Below are 15,872 nucleotides of genomic sequence, written 5' to 3' on the forward strand. Positions count from 1 at the left end.
AATTTCACACAACTTTTTGATGAGCCTAAAGGAAAGTTCTAAACTGATGAACCTAGATTCTTTTTCAGTATTGATCTGACTTCAGTATAGATAGCTACACTATAGTAAGATGCTATTTGAAGAAATGCGTTTCAGTCTTAGTATAAGATATTAATAAAAGCTGTTATATGCATATGTGAGGAAATGAGCCTTCTGAAACCCTGCTTAGATGGAAGTGGAAAGGTTGTTTAGGACCCCTGGGCACTAGACTCTGCTCCTTTCCCTAGGTGAGGGTTCTATGGACTGAACTGTATCCTCCCCCCAAATTCCTAAGTTGAAGCCCTAAACCCCAGTGTGACTGTATTTGGAGATGGGGCCTTTGGGAGGTAATTAAGGTTAAAAGAGGTCATAAAAAATCACCAGAGAGCTCTCTCTGCCATGAAAGGACACAGTGAGAAGGTGGCCATCTGCACGCCAGGGAGAGAGCTCTCACCAGGAACCAAATCAGCTGGTACCCTGATCTTGGACTTCCCAGGCTCCAGTACTGTGAGAAGTAAATTTCTGTCTTTTAAGCCGCAGTCTGTGGTATTCTGTTACAGCAGCCCGAGTAGACTAAGATGGGCTAAGAGGGTATTGGTTTGCTGATGCTGAGTTTAGGCCATGAGTCAGGAGAGCCCAATGCTTATAAATGTTCTTTTAAACAAAAGCCACAGATAGTGCTGCAGCATATGATTAAAAGTCCCCAAATTGTAGAATTATATCTATTTTTATATATTTCCTTACAACATTCATTTATCCACTCAACAAATATTTATAGAGCCCTCTTATTTGCTAGGCACTGTAAAAGAAACTATACAACAGTGAACAAACCCCAGTTCCCTGTCTTCAAGGAGTTTATAGTCTAGTTGGGGGAGACAGATACATGAAAATCAAACCAGAAGGGAGTGATAAACCCCATGATGGAGGTAAATACGGCACCCTGTTGGCATCCACAGAAGGGGTACCGAAGCCAGTGATTGGTAGTGGGCAAGGTGGCAGGGAAGGCTTCTCTGCTGTCACCACAAGCCAGTCAGGTAAAGGTGAGCCAGGAAGCCTTCTAGGGAGACAGGGAACGTGCACGCGCCCAGTTGCAAGAAGACTTGGTGCACATAGGGGCAGGAGAGTCAGTCAAGAAAAAGGCTGAAAATCATGAGGGATCCGTTTGCCAATTTCAGAAGTTTGAATTTTATCCTGTATACAACAGAGAATCCTGAGGATAAAAAATGATTTTTTTAAATGTATGTAACCAGGAGCTTTATTTAAAGCCACTATTATTTTTGCCACTCAGACCAGGTTATATAAAGTTTGTGTTTCCTTTGATTTTAGTGGTAATCCATGCTGCAAATTCATGACTTTCTTTTGTGGTTTCAGATGAGTACTCTGGCTTCTAGTCCTCCCCACACTGGTCCTGTTACTTGTTCCAAATCCAGGTACTATCTATGCCTGATCAACAGCCACTCTCATTGCCAACAGAATAGTTAATAACACAAAAACAAGGTTCCAAATTTCTGTCCTGGATATGGCTAATGTTCTTGGTTGGAAAGCAACAAGTATGTTCTTAAAAAGTTCCAGTTTTAACTTCACATGAAGTAATGAAGTGTCATTATTTTGTTTATTAATCATCTCTGAATCATTTTCATGGCCTTTCTCATAAATATTTGTGCTGTGAAGATTAAGTTATTGGCAGGGTTACAGGCTGATGTCTTTTATTCATCCAAGACTTGGTAGTGTTTCAGCAGTTGCCAAAGTACTTTCACCTTTGCTGTGCTGACCTCACCCATGACCCTGCAAATCTGTCACCTCTGGGAGGAGAGGTGCTTCAGACCTTATTCTACCTGAGTAGTATGCAAGTAAACTGGGCTGTGTGGTTGCCCTTTACAGGATGAGCTATGATTACAATTCATTTTATTTTTGCCTTCTAAACTTGCTTTTGTAATTCTTGGTCTTTCTAAACACTCAACGAATTGCAAGGTACAACCAGGGGATACAAGCTAGCCACCACTTTGTGAAGAAAATTTTGTAGACACTCATAATCCATTTAGAGGTAGGGGCAGTGGTGGGGCAAAGAGAGCCAAAGTTAGGCATCTTTCAGTCTTTCATCAAGTGTACCAAGAGTATTTATGTATCACGGAAAAAATTCAATTTTTCTCCTTTTTTCTCGAGGAACTGAAGGAGAAGGGATGGAACACAGCTAAAACCATGTTCTTTCTGTCTAAGCTTTCTGAAGTGAAGGTAGGACTGAAACTTCATTCAGATAATCCATGAGGCTACAGCATAGTACAAATTCTTGATTCACATAAAGTTAGGATGGTTAGCAGGAAAGACGTGCTAGCAGTTTGGACACCGATCCCTAGTTCAGATGTTGGCATTCTAATATTAGACACCCTTCACCTTTTTATTTAGCATGAGGCATTTATCCCTAGGATAAGTAGAGGGAAAAAAAAAGAGGCAAAAACTAATCACTGTTAATACTTTTATTTTTATATACAGTACTAAAGGGGATAAGACACTTGTGCTTAAAGACTGGTAAAATGTATATGGTTGGTCTCCTAGCAAAAATAATTGCCCAAAGAAAATTACCCACAATTTACCCAAAATCATTGTTGTAAATCTGTTTGTGAGGAGTTGTGTTGCTATAGCAGTGTGGGGTGTTCACCTTTGTGGGCAACGGTGAGCAGCTGAGAGGCGTGCTCCAATCTGCCACACCAGCACCCGAGGAGCTAAGGGACAGGTTGCCTGGGAGTTGCCAAAACCCGAGGGAAGCATCTGGAACACGCAGAGCAACCACCATTTTCTTACTGTCCGTAGAAGTCATCAGGACCAACTGGACCACGCCTCCTCTCCCTGCTTACCTCAGCCACTACTTCTCAGTTACACATAACCACTGGCTTCTCATGCCCCTGCTAGTCTCTACATCCCTGATCCAATCCCCCATCCTTCCAGACCATTCCTCGGTGCCCCTGGAACCAGGCTATGATCTACTAACTCTCCTGTGTCTTCTGCCCAAGGGGCGCTCTGTCTCCTCCTGATACTGCCTCCCCACTGCAGCCCTCACAAGTCAAGATCTTATACCTCACATCCTTAAACCTCAGGGTTCATGCTTCCCATTGCTGCTTCCAGATCATTTTTTCTTAAAAACTCCTTCCCCTCTTTAAGGTTTATGCTATCCAGCTTAACCATTCTCACCCCCACCCCACCTTGTTAACTGACTTTCTAGTTGCTTCCTGATAGTGACTGAACACTCAAGATCCTGGATTAATGTTGTTTCCTTTCCCATCTCCTGCCATCATTCTTGATAACATCAGTATCCATGTGGATGTCCCACCCAACTCCTAGCCCACCAGTTTCTTGACGTCACCTCCACAGACTCGATTCCATGTTAGGCCCCTATTCCCAAAGTCATATACCACTAATGTCATTACCATTAACTGCACAGCCTCCAAATCCCTGAATTCAATCATATGCTCCAGTTATCCCAATGACAACAATGCTGGAATATACCCTTCATCTCATCAAGTCCTCCAATTTGCTGACTCTTCTGCTTTCTCACTAACATCAGCCTCCCCTTTTCCAGCTTATGTTCAATTTTATAATCGCTTCTTTGCAAACATCCTTTAGCTTCCTTGCTTCTCTCTCCTTCTCCTGGTAAAACTCAGCTGTTTCCCTATTCTGTGTCTGCAACTGAACAACTGAAGCTTGCTGAATGAAGTCTGCACAACTGCACAGATGGTTTTACTGGAATTACTCTCAAATAGGAACTTAACATCACCCAGGAAGTCTAGCCCCACTAAGCTTGCTTTCCCACTTTATGACTTCCACTAATGACTTCTTTCATAATTTCTCTCTCCCCAAATCTCTTTCCCTCTGTGCTGATGAATTTATTCTCAATTAATTGAGGAAATATCACTGTATCTGTGCCCTTCTTTATCTCTTTCTCTTAATACTTCTCAAAGACTAGATCTTCGCCTGTGGTCTGGATCCCACCCTCTCCTGCCTCCAGGACTTCACTTTTTCTGTTATCACCTCTCTGGCATGATCTCGTTTTTTCCTATTAGTCTTTTTCCTCAACACACAAACAGGTTCTATTATCTTCCCAACTTAAAAACAAACTACACTTCATCCCACAATGCCCTCCAGCTACTGCTAGTTTCCACATCCAAACTTAAGGAGCAGTCCCAGGGGCTTGCCCTTTCACTGCTTGCCCACCTCACCCTGGCATCTGCCTACTTCTACTGCTCATGGAAAGGTGACCAAAGAGTTCTTCAGCTCCAGGGGCTTTCCCACTTCTTCTGATTCTGGTTCTCAGCAGCAGTCAATAAAGTTAAGTGTTCCCTCCTTTTCGAAACTCTCACTTGTCTTGGACTTTAGAACCTTGCACTGGGCCTCCTACACAGTAGGCCACAGTCACTCTCCAGGCTCAGTACTGGGGCTTCTCCTCTCCTCTCTGTGTTCTGTTCCTAAGCTGTTCACACAGTCTATGGCTATAAAAACTATCTGTAATCTATTTATAATCTCTATGCTGATAATTTCCAAATTTAGACCTCCAGTCTCCAAATCTCAGAGTAGCATATCCACTGCCCATGTGACATTTCCCTATATCTTCAAATTTAATATGAGCAAAAGAGAACTCTTGATTTTTTTTTTTTTACTTCAAACTTGTGTCTCTCCTAGTTTTCCCCATTCAGTGAATCCAGTCTGCTGCTTAAGGCAGAAAATTGGGAGTAATCCTGTCTTCTCCCCTTCCCAAAACACAGTTCAACATCAAACTGAATTTATCCATTCGGCTCTGTCTCCATGGCAACTACTCTATTGCAAACCACCATCACCTAGTTCCTTATGGTTTCCCCTAGTCCACTCTGCCCTCTTCCATGCAGAAGCTGGAAAAATCTTTTAGAAACATACATCAGATCATGTCATGCTTCAACAGCTTTCTACTGCAGTTGGAACAAAATCCAAATTCTTTTCTATAATCTACAAGGCTTGGCATGCTCCAGCCCCATCTATGTCTCTCCCTTCATCTCATGCCATTCTCTGCTTGATTTATTATGCACTAAGTACACCAGTCTTCTCTCAAAACCTCCTCCCTCTTCAGAAAGTTCTTACTTTGGTTCTCTGCTTCATTATCCTTCAGGTCTTAACTTAAATGTCACTCGTATAGAGAGGTCTTCCCTGACTACCTAGTAGAAAGGGAGTTATATCCCTCCCGATCCCATTATTCTCTATAAAGGAGGCCTGTCTACTTTTTTCCTATAACACACCATTTTATAATTATTTATTTATAAGTTTTTTTACTTTTGAAAATTTTATGGTTTGATGCCAACCCCCATCCCACTGTACTGTAAGCTCTATGTCTATGTCTCTTTTTTTACACTGTATATTTAGCTCCTAGCACAATGCCTGAGTGCATATTAGATGCTCAATAAATACTCAATGAGTGAATGAATATAATGCACTTAAGTATTTCACTTATATAAAATAATTTCATTTTTTATCAATTTGGGGATTAGCCTTCTTAAAACACTAAAACATTTGGGATTTTTTTTCTTTTTTTGGCCGTGCTGCATGGCTTGTGGGATCTTGGTTCCCCAACCAGGGACTGAACCCAGGCCACCGCAGCGAAAGCGCTCTAACCACTGGACCACCAGGGAATTCCGGGATTTATTTTTTAAAGTGTACAAATTCATATTTATCTGAAATATTCAGATACCATGTATAGTTAAAATTCAAATAATTTGTGTATTTTACTAGGTAGTTATATTTCTTTTGAGAATCATTCATAAAGTCCAATGTTGTTATAGATGACATACCTGCGGATCCCTTTTGGTGTTTCTCCAATTATGAAGGTGGTCTGGCCTGTTCGGTAGACATTTTTCTTCTTCTGGCTTACAGGGTGTGAAATGTAAAGGGGAAAGGAAATGCTGCCTTCACTTGGTTGTTGGCATTCCTTTGTATGTGTTGATGTATCTCCCTTCATTTTTTCCTTATATGTCTGAAAAAAGGATGAAAGCAAAAACTCTGAAAAAACAGTCATTTTTGGTTAAATAAGGAGACTGTCTTACTTTTTCCCAGTATTCTTTACAATCTAGTATATCATATTCTCCAAGTAATATCATTGTCAGATCTTGTTAGATCTTTAAAAAGATATTACTTGTAGCAGTGATGTGATGTTTCTCTTTTCTTTGTTTAAGATATATGCTAAAGATATACCTTTCTTAAAGATACAATAAAAGTAATGGTAATATGATGTTTCTACTGTCAAGACTATGGGTATACTGATACACATGCTGGCATCCACTCTCCTAAACAAGGATAAAAATTAATGATTATATAAATAATGGCATAAAAATGGGATGTTTAAAAAATTTAATTCAGCAATTTCTCTCAATATTATTAAGCAGACTTTTGGTTATTTAATCTTATATAAGCAGTCAAACTTTTAAGAAATAACAACCTTTATATAATAATGCAATACACTAGTTTTGTAAATCCTACTTCAATCTCCAGTGGGTTGCAAGAATTACTTAGTGATTGTTAAGATGTTAACTAGAGGTGGTTGAAATTACAGATAGAATCACATTTATTTTACAGACTAAGGGTGTCTTGCATAATACAAATTGTTAAAAATAGTGAGTCAAGAAAAAAATAATTTTAAAATGTATGGTTCCATTTTCCCTGACAAAATGGTAAGGTGAGTATGTGGAAAGTCCCCATCTTATTCCAAAAACAGAAATATTGGATGCAATTTGACAACAACAACAAAATTATATTTGAGCTCAAAAGTAAGAAAGGAAAATCTCTAGATGCTAAAGCCAAGTAACACAGTGGTAGGTGGGAGCTGAAGCTCAGCAGCCCGAGGAATAGGGTCCTAAATTCTAGTCTGCAGGATTCCATGTGTAGAGGGAAAATGGAAATGATTTAACTCTCTGAATTAAAAAACAAACAAACAAAATAAAAACACAGCAGGAATTAAATGGATATCCAGTTTTCAAATTAAAGCTAGGAAAGCCCAAACTGGGGGCACAGGATAGAAACAGGCTCCCTTGTTACTCTAGATAGAATCACTGGTGAAAACATGGAATGCCCAGCCTGTGCCATTTGTGGAATCTGATTTTGTAGCACTTGCATTGTATGGAAAAATCTAAGCTAAAAACCAACATAAAAAACTGGCCCAGAACCCGTGAAAACCATAGATCTCAATGAGGGGTGAATACAAAAATATAACATAGGAACACTTTTTAAATCTAGAGAATGCTTGTGATTCCAATGCGGGGGGGAAAAAAGAGTTCAGTTAAAAATTATAAAGAACACACAAAGCCCACTGCCATGAAAGTGGACAGATACAACAAATGTGAGAATCCATATCTGAGGAATTATAGATAACAAAGCAATCTGAAAGAGACTTTAACTCATTAGCATATCCAGAAAGATAAAGGAAGAACTGGGTATTGTAAAATACCAGATCTGAGAAAGAACCAAATACAAATTCTAGAAAATAAATATAGGTTTGAAAAAAAATAGACATAGAAACAAACTTAAAATATGGGTTAAGCAGCAGGCTACACAGCCTTACAATGACAGTTGATAAATTGGTAGAGTAAAATTACTCAGAATGCTAGGCAGAGAGAGAGAGACAGAGAGAGAGAGAGAGAGAGAGAGAGAGAGAGAGAGAGAGAAAGGAGGAAAGGAGGGAAGAAAGGAAGGAGGAAAGGAGGAAAAAAAGGCAGGCAGGCAGGAAGAAAGAAAGAAAGAAAGAAAGAAAGAAAGAAAAGGAAAGAAAGAAAAGAAAGAAAGGAAAGAAAGGAAAGAAATAAGGAAAGAAAGAAAGAATGGAAGAAAGAATGGAAGAAAGGAAGACAGACAAGAAAGAAAGACAAGAAAGAAAAATTAAGAGACAGAAGACATGGCAGAAAACATACCAAAATTTCTAAAATATTAGAAGGAGATAACAGAAAATGGAAGAGATAATGTCAAAGAAGTAATGGCAGAGAATTGAAGAAGGCATGAATCCTCAAACTAAAAAAGGAGAGAGAATCTCCAGTGTGAAAAATGAAAATAAATCTGTACCTTGTTATATCACAGATAAAGAGAATATCTTAAAAACTACCAGAGAAAAATAAGCTATCCCACAAAGAAATAATAATCAAACTAAAGGCAGACTTCTCATTACCACTACCACCATCACCACCACCAAGAGAAGATAATGAGAGTATCTTCAACATGCTGGGAGGGAAAAACCGTCAACCTAGAATTCTAAACCCAGTTAAACTATCACTTAAGAAATTTGCAGGCATACAAATACTACAAGACACAGATTAGTAATTGTCAATGAGACAGTGATTTTTTCTTTTACAGGAGTTCAGTGGGATTCAAGTGGCACATATCACTGAATGTTGGTAGGGAATGGCTTTCATTCCACAAATATTTACTAAGCACCTATTACGTTCCTGCCACCATGCTATGCAGTTGAGAAGAAAAATATTTATATATACAAAGAGGCCCCTACTATTAAGGGGCTTAAAAAAGCTGAGCCCCACCCCCCTCCCATTTTTAGTTTTTTCTGTTTTTAAAATAAATCATTTATCTCTTTAATTTATATTCAAGTTCATTTCATTGAAATAAACTGAACAAAAGACATAATTATATGTTCTTTAATAGCAAACCACTTCTAATGAAAAGAAATTGACTTCTTCAAAATCTAGTGTGACTCACGTGGACAAACACAAAATGCCAGGTTGCCATTTTGAACCAGGGCTTTGCTTCAGTCAGTAATGCTGACAGTACTTTCCTCAAAGACATCATTTTTAAAGTTTAAAACATTATTAATAAAGAGAGGAAAATGCTGATCTTTAAAGATAAATTTGAAAGAGATTTGATGCATTTATTTTACATCACAAGAAAACAAGATGAATGTTAAAAGTTCCTAATAAAATAGCTCATAATCTTTGATGATTCCCAAGAAATAATTATCCATTATTATAAGGAGGGACGGGAACGTTTACATGGGGATAAAGGGAGTAAACCGAAAGAGAAGGAATGGGGCCAACCAAGAACACTCCCTCCTCATATACTGCAATTTCTGAAGCCATGGAGAAAGCAGGCCAGGCCATGGAAATTTTCAATTATTTACATGATTACTCTGGGTCTTTCTGACCCTGGCAGCATTACAAAGCTCATATTTCGAACAGATACATTTTTTCTCAAGTTGATTTTACAAATTCTTCAGGAAAATTCAACTTTTCTATTCATAGCTATCAGACATGTGGATCTTTAATTTATGCCACATATTATACACTTAAAAACCTGATTATTTTAGATAATCATTAAAAGAGAAAAGCATTTGTTCTCTCACACTGGCTCAATATCCCATCTTTTACTTAAAAAATATCTAGGTTCAGTTTTCCATTTTAGTAGGGTAGTTTAACACTTACTGAAACAAGGCTGTGAAACAAATTTTGTTTACTAATTATTTTAAAAACATTTTGATGCCCTTCTTATAAAAGCTGGTTTCACTATTTATAGTAAAATAGTATCTTTTATAATAGCTGATATAAGGAAAATAGTGACAGTGCAGTTGCAATTGAAGGGACAGTTATAATTTATTATAAAGCAAAGTACAATGCCTGTGGCCAAGATGAAAAGATTCCAGACCATGTGAAATTGGACGCAAACTCTTTCACTACCGCTTATGTCAAAGTTGGGAAGTCATATGACACTGAGGCAACACTATGAAGTAGCAATAGTAATGAAGGGTCAAGTAATGAAAAATTCAGTAAAAATGAGCTGGACTAGGAAATTAAAAGATAACATTATCACTCCTTAATATTATGGTAGAGGGTGAGATTGCTTGCTCAAGAAAGCAAAATAAACCTACTCTTCTTTCCACCAGAGAACAGAATGGCCAACAACTGGAACACTATGTCTGTATCTGATAGGAAATTTTGAGATCATAACATGAAGAAAGCAGAAAGCCCAGTTTCTGTAAAAGCCCCTAATTGCTCCTAACTTTTTCCTAGAAAGTTTCTTCTAAATTATCCAAGATTTGCTTTGAGAAATTACTTCTATACTCTGTGATTCTGATGAAGGTTTCCTTCCTCTTAAGATTTATGGTTATAAAGATAAGGAGGGAATTATGAAGACAAGAACTTTGTACAGTATTTGTATAGTATAAATATGACTGCTAATAAGTATTTTAGAAAGCTTGACACTGTTAGAGTTTAATTTATAACTTAGTAATTGCTATGTTCATGATTATCTTCATAAATTATTGGATATTGTTAGGTATTTCTACTATGGTATATTTATGAAAGTAATCAAGTTCAACTTATGGTATCTTTATTAAAAATAAAGTGTAAAGAGTATAGTAATTATTTCTAAATAACATAAACATACAGTTAAAAGATCCATTTGATGATGAGATTAATTGAATGGAAATGTGAGGTTACTTAAGAAGCTGAATTTATCAGAGAATATTGAAATAATAATCCTAATTTATGAGTGGTAATATGTCTTCCTCCTTTGGACGTATATGTACTATGTGGAGCAGCCAGTTGAATGTTGAAAAAGTAGAGGAAAACCCTCCCCATTCAGAGTTAAACAGGTCTAAAAAGGTAAAAGGTCGGCCACGGCTAATTATGTTAAGTCCTAATCTGATTTATATAATTAAACATTTAAAACATTACATGTTATTGTCAGAAAAGTAAATATTTGTCATTAAAAATAAAATTCGGAATATAAAAAATTATTTAGTTCAACAAAAACATTAAATATGTATTATTTCTATAAATGGTAATTGTTTTAATATATTTTGGCCAAAAGTCTCCTTACCTATCCACAATCAAATGTTTAATGTGGAAATGGCTCACTTCAAAGACTTCATAAATAACTGCTTTTTAAAAAATTGAAGTATAGTTCATTTACAATATTATATTAGTTTTAGGTGTACAACATAGTAATTCAATATTTTAATAGATTATACTCCATTATTAAATTATTACATTATTATAAAACAAAGGCTGTATTTCCCTATGCTGCATAGTAGTATATGATGAACATCTGTTTTGACTTAATTTTGATAAAGTTATAAAATCATTATTCATTTTTCTAATGTCTCTATAAAATATATTTAAAAATACATCATAAAATTACTATTTAAACGTGTATAAAGTATACAGTCTGTAAAATAAAAGCTATAATTTTAAGTTGTAAAAGATATACATTAGGATTACAATAAATAAGAGGGCACTTTTGTAGGGAAAAATTTCTTCTTTTAGAGTAGCCAAAATGAATTTACACTAGACCTAGTCAACTGTACATAATCCTGTACCACTTATTTCTTACTGTAAACTTTTAGGTTTATATTGGTTCTAGAAGGAAAGTTTATCTTTAGATCAATAGTATGAGACATTCAAATGACCTTTGATAATAAATACTTTCTTTTTCCTTTGGACCCAACGTGTACTGTCCGTATTTCAAGGCATTAGACCTAAGCCAAATAGCAATATTAATAGCAATAGCCAATTAAAATATTGAACCAGTAGTTATTTTTTAAAAGATATAACTGAAAAAAGATAAGGTATATATAAATTTTCAATATGAAAGAGTAAGAAAAAATAAAACTGACTCTTAAAAAGTTTGCAGATAACAATCTTTGATGTCAGTGTACTGAGAAAAGGAAAAAAAGGAATGTTCCCCCTACCTCACAGCCATATGATTACATTAGCATTTTTCTTTTTTCTCTGCTACATATGAAATTTATCTTTATATAATAGAAAACTTCATTGGAATAGTGCACAGAATGTTTAAGGAAAAAAACCCTCTTTCTTTGAAGTAAAAAATTTTGGAGGCAAATTACTAAAGAACTATAGAGGGTGCCTAGGTAGGAATAGCAAGGAAATGAGAAAAGTTGATAGGAATCAGTTTTTCCCATACACACCCACCTGTAGGTTACAATCCAGGAGACTGAGTTTCAGAAACAACCATGAACAGCCTCTAGTTCCCATTTTGGCAGGAGAAACACTATCGTAATCTCTACCATCTTTCTAAATCTCTTTGGGGCTAATTACTGGAGACCATCCATAGGTGGTACAGATAATGCTGATTCCTTTTCCTCTGCTCATCTGTATCCCCCACAAGTAGAGGAAGCTTGGAGGGGGACAATGTACAATGAAGAACAGCCTGATAGGGTGGGTAGCCTGTCTATGATAGGCTACCAGGATGTAGTGAAATCTTTATTAAGCAATTTTGGAATGGATCTGTCTGCTGAGCCGGTTTCTCTAGAAAACACCTTACAGAGGATATATCAGAACAAAGAGCAAGGTATATTTAACAGCCACATTCACTGTTTTCTCCATAACTGGATGATCAGCCTTGATTAGTCACTGATAAAACTGGAAACCAGGGAGATTTTCAAAGGCAATGGAAGGTCCCAATGGTTCTGACTTGTTGAGAAGCCTGAGTTTGGATTCTAAGATCACCAGAGGACCTGCCCATCACAGGAAAGCTCTTTGGTTTACACCTTGCTCCTGAGAATAGCACAGAGCTTCACAAGCCAGTCTATGGTCATGGCCACAGGTGGGCACACCATGTAGCCAAACCCCTCACATTGGCCTGATCACACCAACTTTGTCATAAAGATTAAAAAAGAATCAAGTGCTCTTTCATTTTTTTCTTCATTAAACCTTAAATAGTTAAGCCTGAGAGGCAGCAATGCTTTTGTTTACACATCTGTTCAAACAAAAGATTAAAAAGAAATCTCCCTTTGGGTAAGCGCCAAACCCTATAAACACATAAAAAGTCATAAACTTGCTTGTCTTTGCAAAGCAGGGAATCAGGAGTACCATAAAGACATATAGCACATGTAAATAAATTCATTCAAGTGGCATCTGAGAGTCTAAAACGACAAAGACCTTTAAGGATCTTTGTGCAAGTGTGAAAACCTCTTATCTTTGAAGTAATCATTCAAGATTTCTGCCTGGAGGTAGGAAATATTACTGTAAATGCAGTTTTCCAACACTCAACAGAAACCTAAGGCAACTATGAGGTACCCCTGAATTGTCTTCACTCAGCCTCTGGAGAAAAGCCAGCTGGTTAGAGGACCCACCACGAATATACACTGAAGTATAATTTTCTGCATATGTTTAAAAATGTCATTCAAGTCTGAAAAAACAAACACTTAGATTCAAATCTAAAACATTTTTTTTTTTGGTGGTGAAGGGAGATTAAAGTTTGTAATTATGGTTCTCTTTTCCTCCTGGAAGGAGTAACCATTACAATTCAGTTTTTTATATATATAGATATATATTTTCTTTTTTGATAGTACTTTGCTTGCTGAGTGAGCCACAAAAGGACAACTTTATATTGGCTTCCCTGAGCCTAGCTCCCTTTTTGTGTGCACAACAGTCCATTTCTCATTGTACAAGAAACTCGTCTATCTAAAGGAACAAAGTGATAGCCTCGGGCGTGCAGGTGAATACTGTGGGGCACACACTACAAACAGAAATACAAAAGCCCTATCTCCTTGGGATTTGGGAACATGAAGCAGTGCCACAGCAGTCAACCTGGGGGAAAAGGCCAGGTGAGATGGTGGCAACTACCTTTAAAAAAGCCTGCAGACCAGCAACAGGGAGTGTTGGCTAATATTCCCTCAGTCCTTCATGGGAGGGGGGTCAGAGAGTAAATTCCCCTTAATACCTCCTACAGACAAAGGCAAGGCCTTTTGGGGTAGCTGTCTGGGCACTGGACTCAGCACCACAAGCCCTGGTTTATACTAGTCTTTTTAGGATCTCCAGTAAGTAGTAATGAATAGGTCCTTGGCATCTTGAGCCCTGACTGAATTTTAAATTTTTACATATATTATTTATATTACTGTAAAAATGTCTCTAAAGACTACTTGAAGGTCCTATACTAAATAATACCTGTTAGTGAAAAGATCACGGAAGGGTGGTGCTGATGGAAAAACTTTAATTAAAGTCTTTCTTGGCAGGCACCCGCCCCTGCTTGCCTTTCCAGTGGCTGGCACTTCCATGGGGAGCTTAGGCTCTCACTTCCTTCCTCCAGGCCTCCAGCTGGAGTAAGTGTAGGCTTCTATGCAGGCTGATTCAGTGACAAGGCCATCGATGGCTCTTCAGTGTCTAGGGAAGAACATTTCAGGCACCCCGCCACAAATAACACTGGGACATTGTAACTAGTTGTGAAGTTGGATGCAGATTATTGTTAATAATAAAGTACTGAAATCTGTGAATAATTCTCCTTTTTAGTAAATTAGAGTGGATTTCCTATAACCACATCATTTTCACTCTCTTCTATTCTGATATGCTTTCTTGAGTCATGTAGAAGAGGAAGTAAAGCTTTCCGACAGAGAAAGGCCAACTGAAAGTATGTTCCACTAGAACTGAATTTAATGATCAAGTGACCCCCTTCTTATGGTCTAAAATGGCAGTTCTGAAACTTTTTGGTCTTAGGACACCTTTACAGTTTAAAAATTATTGAGGACGCCAAAGAGATTTTGTTTATGTAGGTTATATCTACTGAAAGTTTAAACTAATTAAATAACTCTTTATCAGCAAAAAAGTTTATATTTTCCAAGGTAAACAAACAAAAAATTAGCCAGAAGAGTGGCTACGTATTACATTTTTGCAAATGTCTTTAATAGCTGGCTTAATAAAAGATAGCTGGATTCTCATATCTTCTTCTGCATTCGGTCTGCTGCAACAATGCTGTTTTAGTTGGAGTATATGAAGAAAATCAGCCTCATACAGATACATAGTTGAAAAAGGGCAGAATATTTTCATAGCCTTTTCAGATAATTGTAGATATTCTTTTTTGATACTTTACCAAAATTCAATTAAGGTTAGTTTCATGTAATATTTGAAACCATATCAGTGAACTTTTTATATTGTTAAAAGTAAAATTCATTGGTATATTTTGTACTTTGGCTGAATTTTTTCCCCATGCGTGATTTTGTAATATCATTCACTGGTCATTTGGAAAATATTAAGTCAGTTATGCAGATCTTCAAAATGTTGACACATTCAATTATACAACATTGGAAAACCATATTTGTTGTTATTACCACCTATGCATCAGAAAAAATCTTTTTAAATATTGGGAAGGGGTCATGGTCACGGTGGCAGACACAAGTTTTTCAATATTTTAATTTTCACTTGAAAGCTTGAATTTTATCGCTGGCAACAAGTACTGTCTGTTGTCTTCCTTGAAGTGACAGAAAGTATCTACCAAATACACAAGTCTAAATAACCATAGTTTGTCAGTCATTCTTTCAAGTATTGATACAAATTGTGTTCCATAAAAAAAAGTGGCTAGTTTAGTCCGCAGTTCAATTATACAAGTGCTTGTGTACACTTCCTATTTCATCAAACAGAATACTAAAAAGATGAGTACCAGGGCTTCCCTGGTGGTGCGGTGGTTGAGAGTCTGCCTGCTGATGCAGGGGACATGGGTTCGTGCCCCGGTCCAGGAAGATCCTACATGCCGCAGAGTGGCTAGGCCCATGAGCCATGGCCGCTGAGCCTGCGCGTCCGGGGCCTGTGCTCCGCAACGGGAGAGGCCACAACAGTGAGAGCCCCGCATACCGCAAAACAAAACAAAACAAAAAAAAGATAAGTACCAAAGCGTTGAGATTTAAGAAAATTAGTAATTTTTACTGATTCATCAAGGATATTCTTCTTTTTTTAAAAGAATCAATTTTATTTATTTATTTTTTGGTTGTGTTGTGTCTTTGCTGCTGCACACAGGCTTTCTCTAGTTGCGTCAAGCGGGGGCTACTCTTCGTTGCGGTGCGTGGACTTCTCATTGTGGTGGCTTCTCGTGTTGCAGAGCATGGGCTCCAGGCACGC

At 37.3% G+C, this 15,872-nt stretch overlaps 1 protein-coding gene across 2 annotated transcripts in view; it reads right to left on the bottom strand.

Moving 5' to 3' along the window:
• ERCC6L2 (ERCC excision repair 6 like 2) overlaps positions 1 to 15,872 on the bottom strand; it is a 156,604-nt gene that overhangs the window by 19,209 nt on the left and 121,523 nt on the right. For both annotated transcript variants that reach the window (XM_079927052.1, XM_079927051.1), the window contains exon 18: positions 5,826 to 6,007. In XM_079927052.1, coding sequence (XP_079783178.1) covers positions 5,826 to 6,007 — 182 coding nt within the window. The remainder of the gene's footprint in view (positions 1 to 5,825; positions 6,008 to 15,872) is intronic.

This window comes from Stenella coeruleoalba (genome assembly GCF_951394435.1).
Source record: "Stenella coeruleoalba genome assembly, chromosome: 7".
Classification (NCBI taxonomy): Eukaryota; Metazoa; Chordata; class Mammalia; order Artiodactyla; family Delphinidae; genus Stenella; species Stenella coeruleoalba.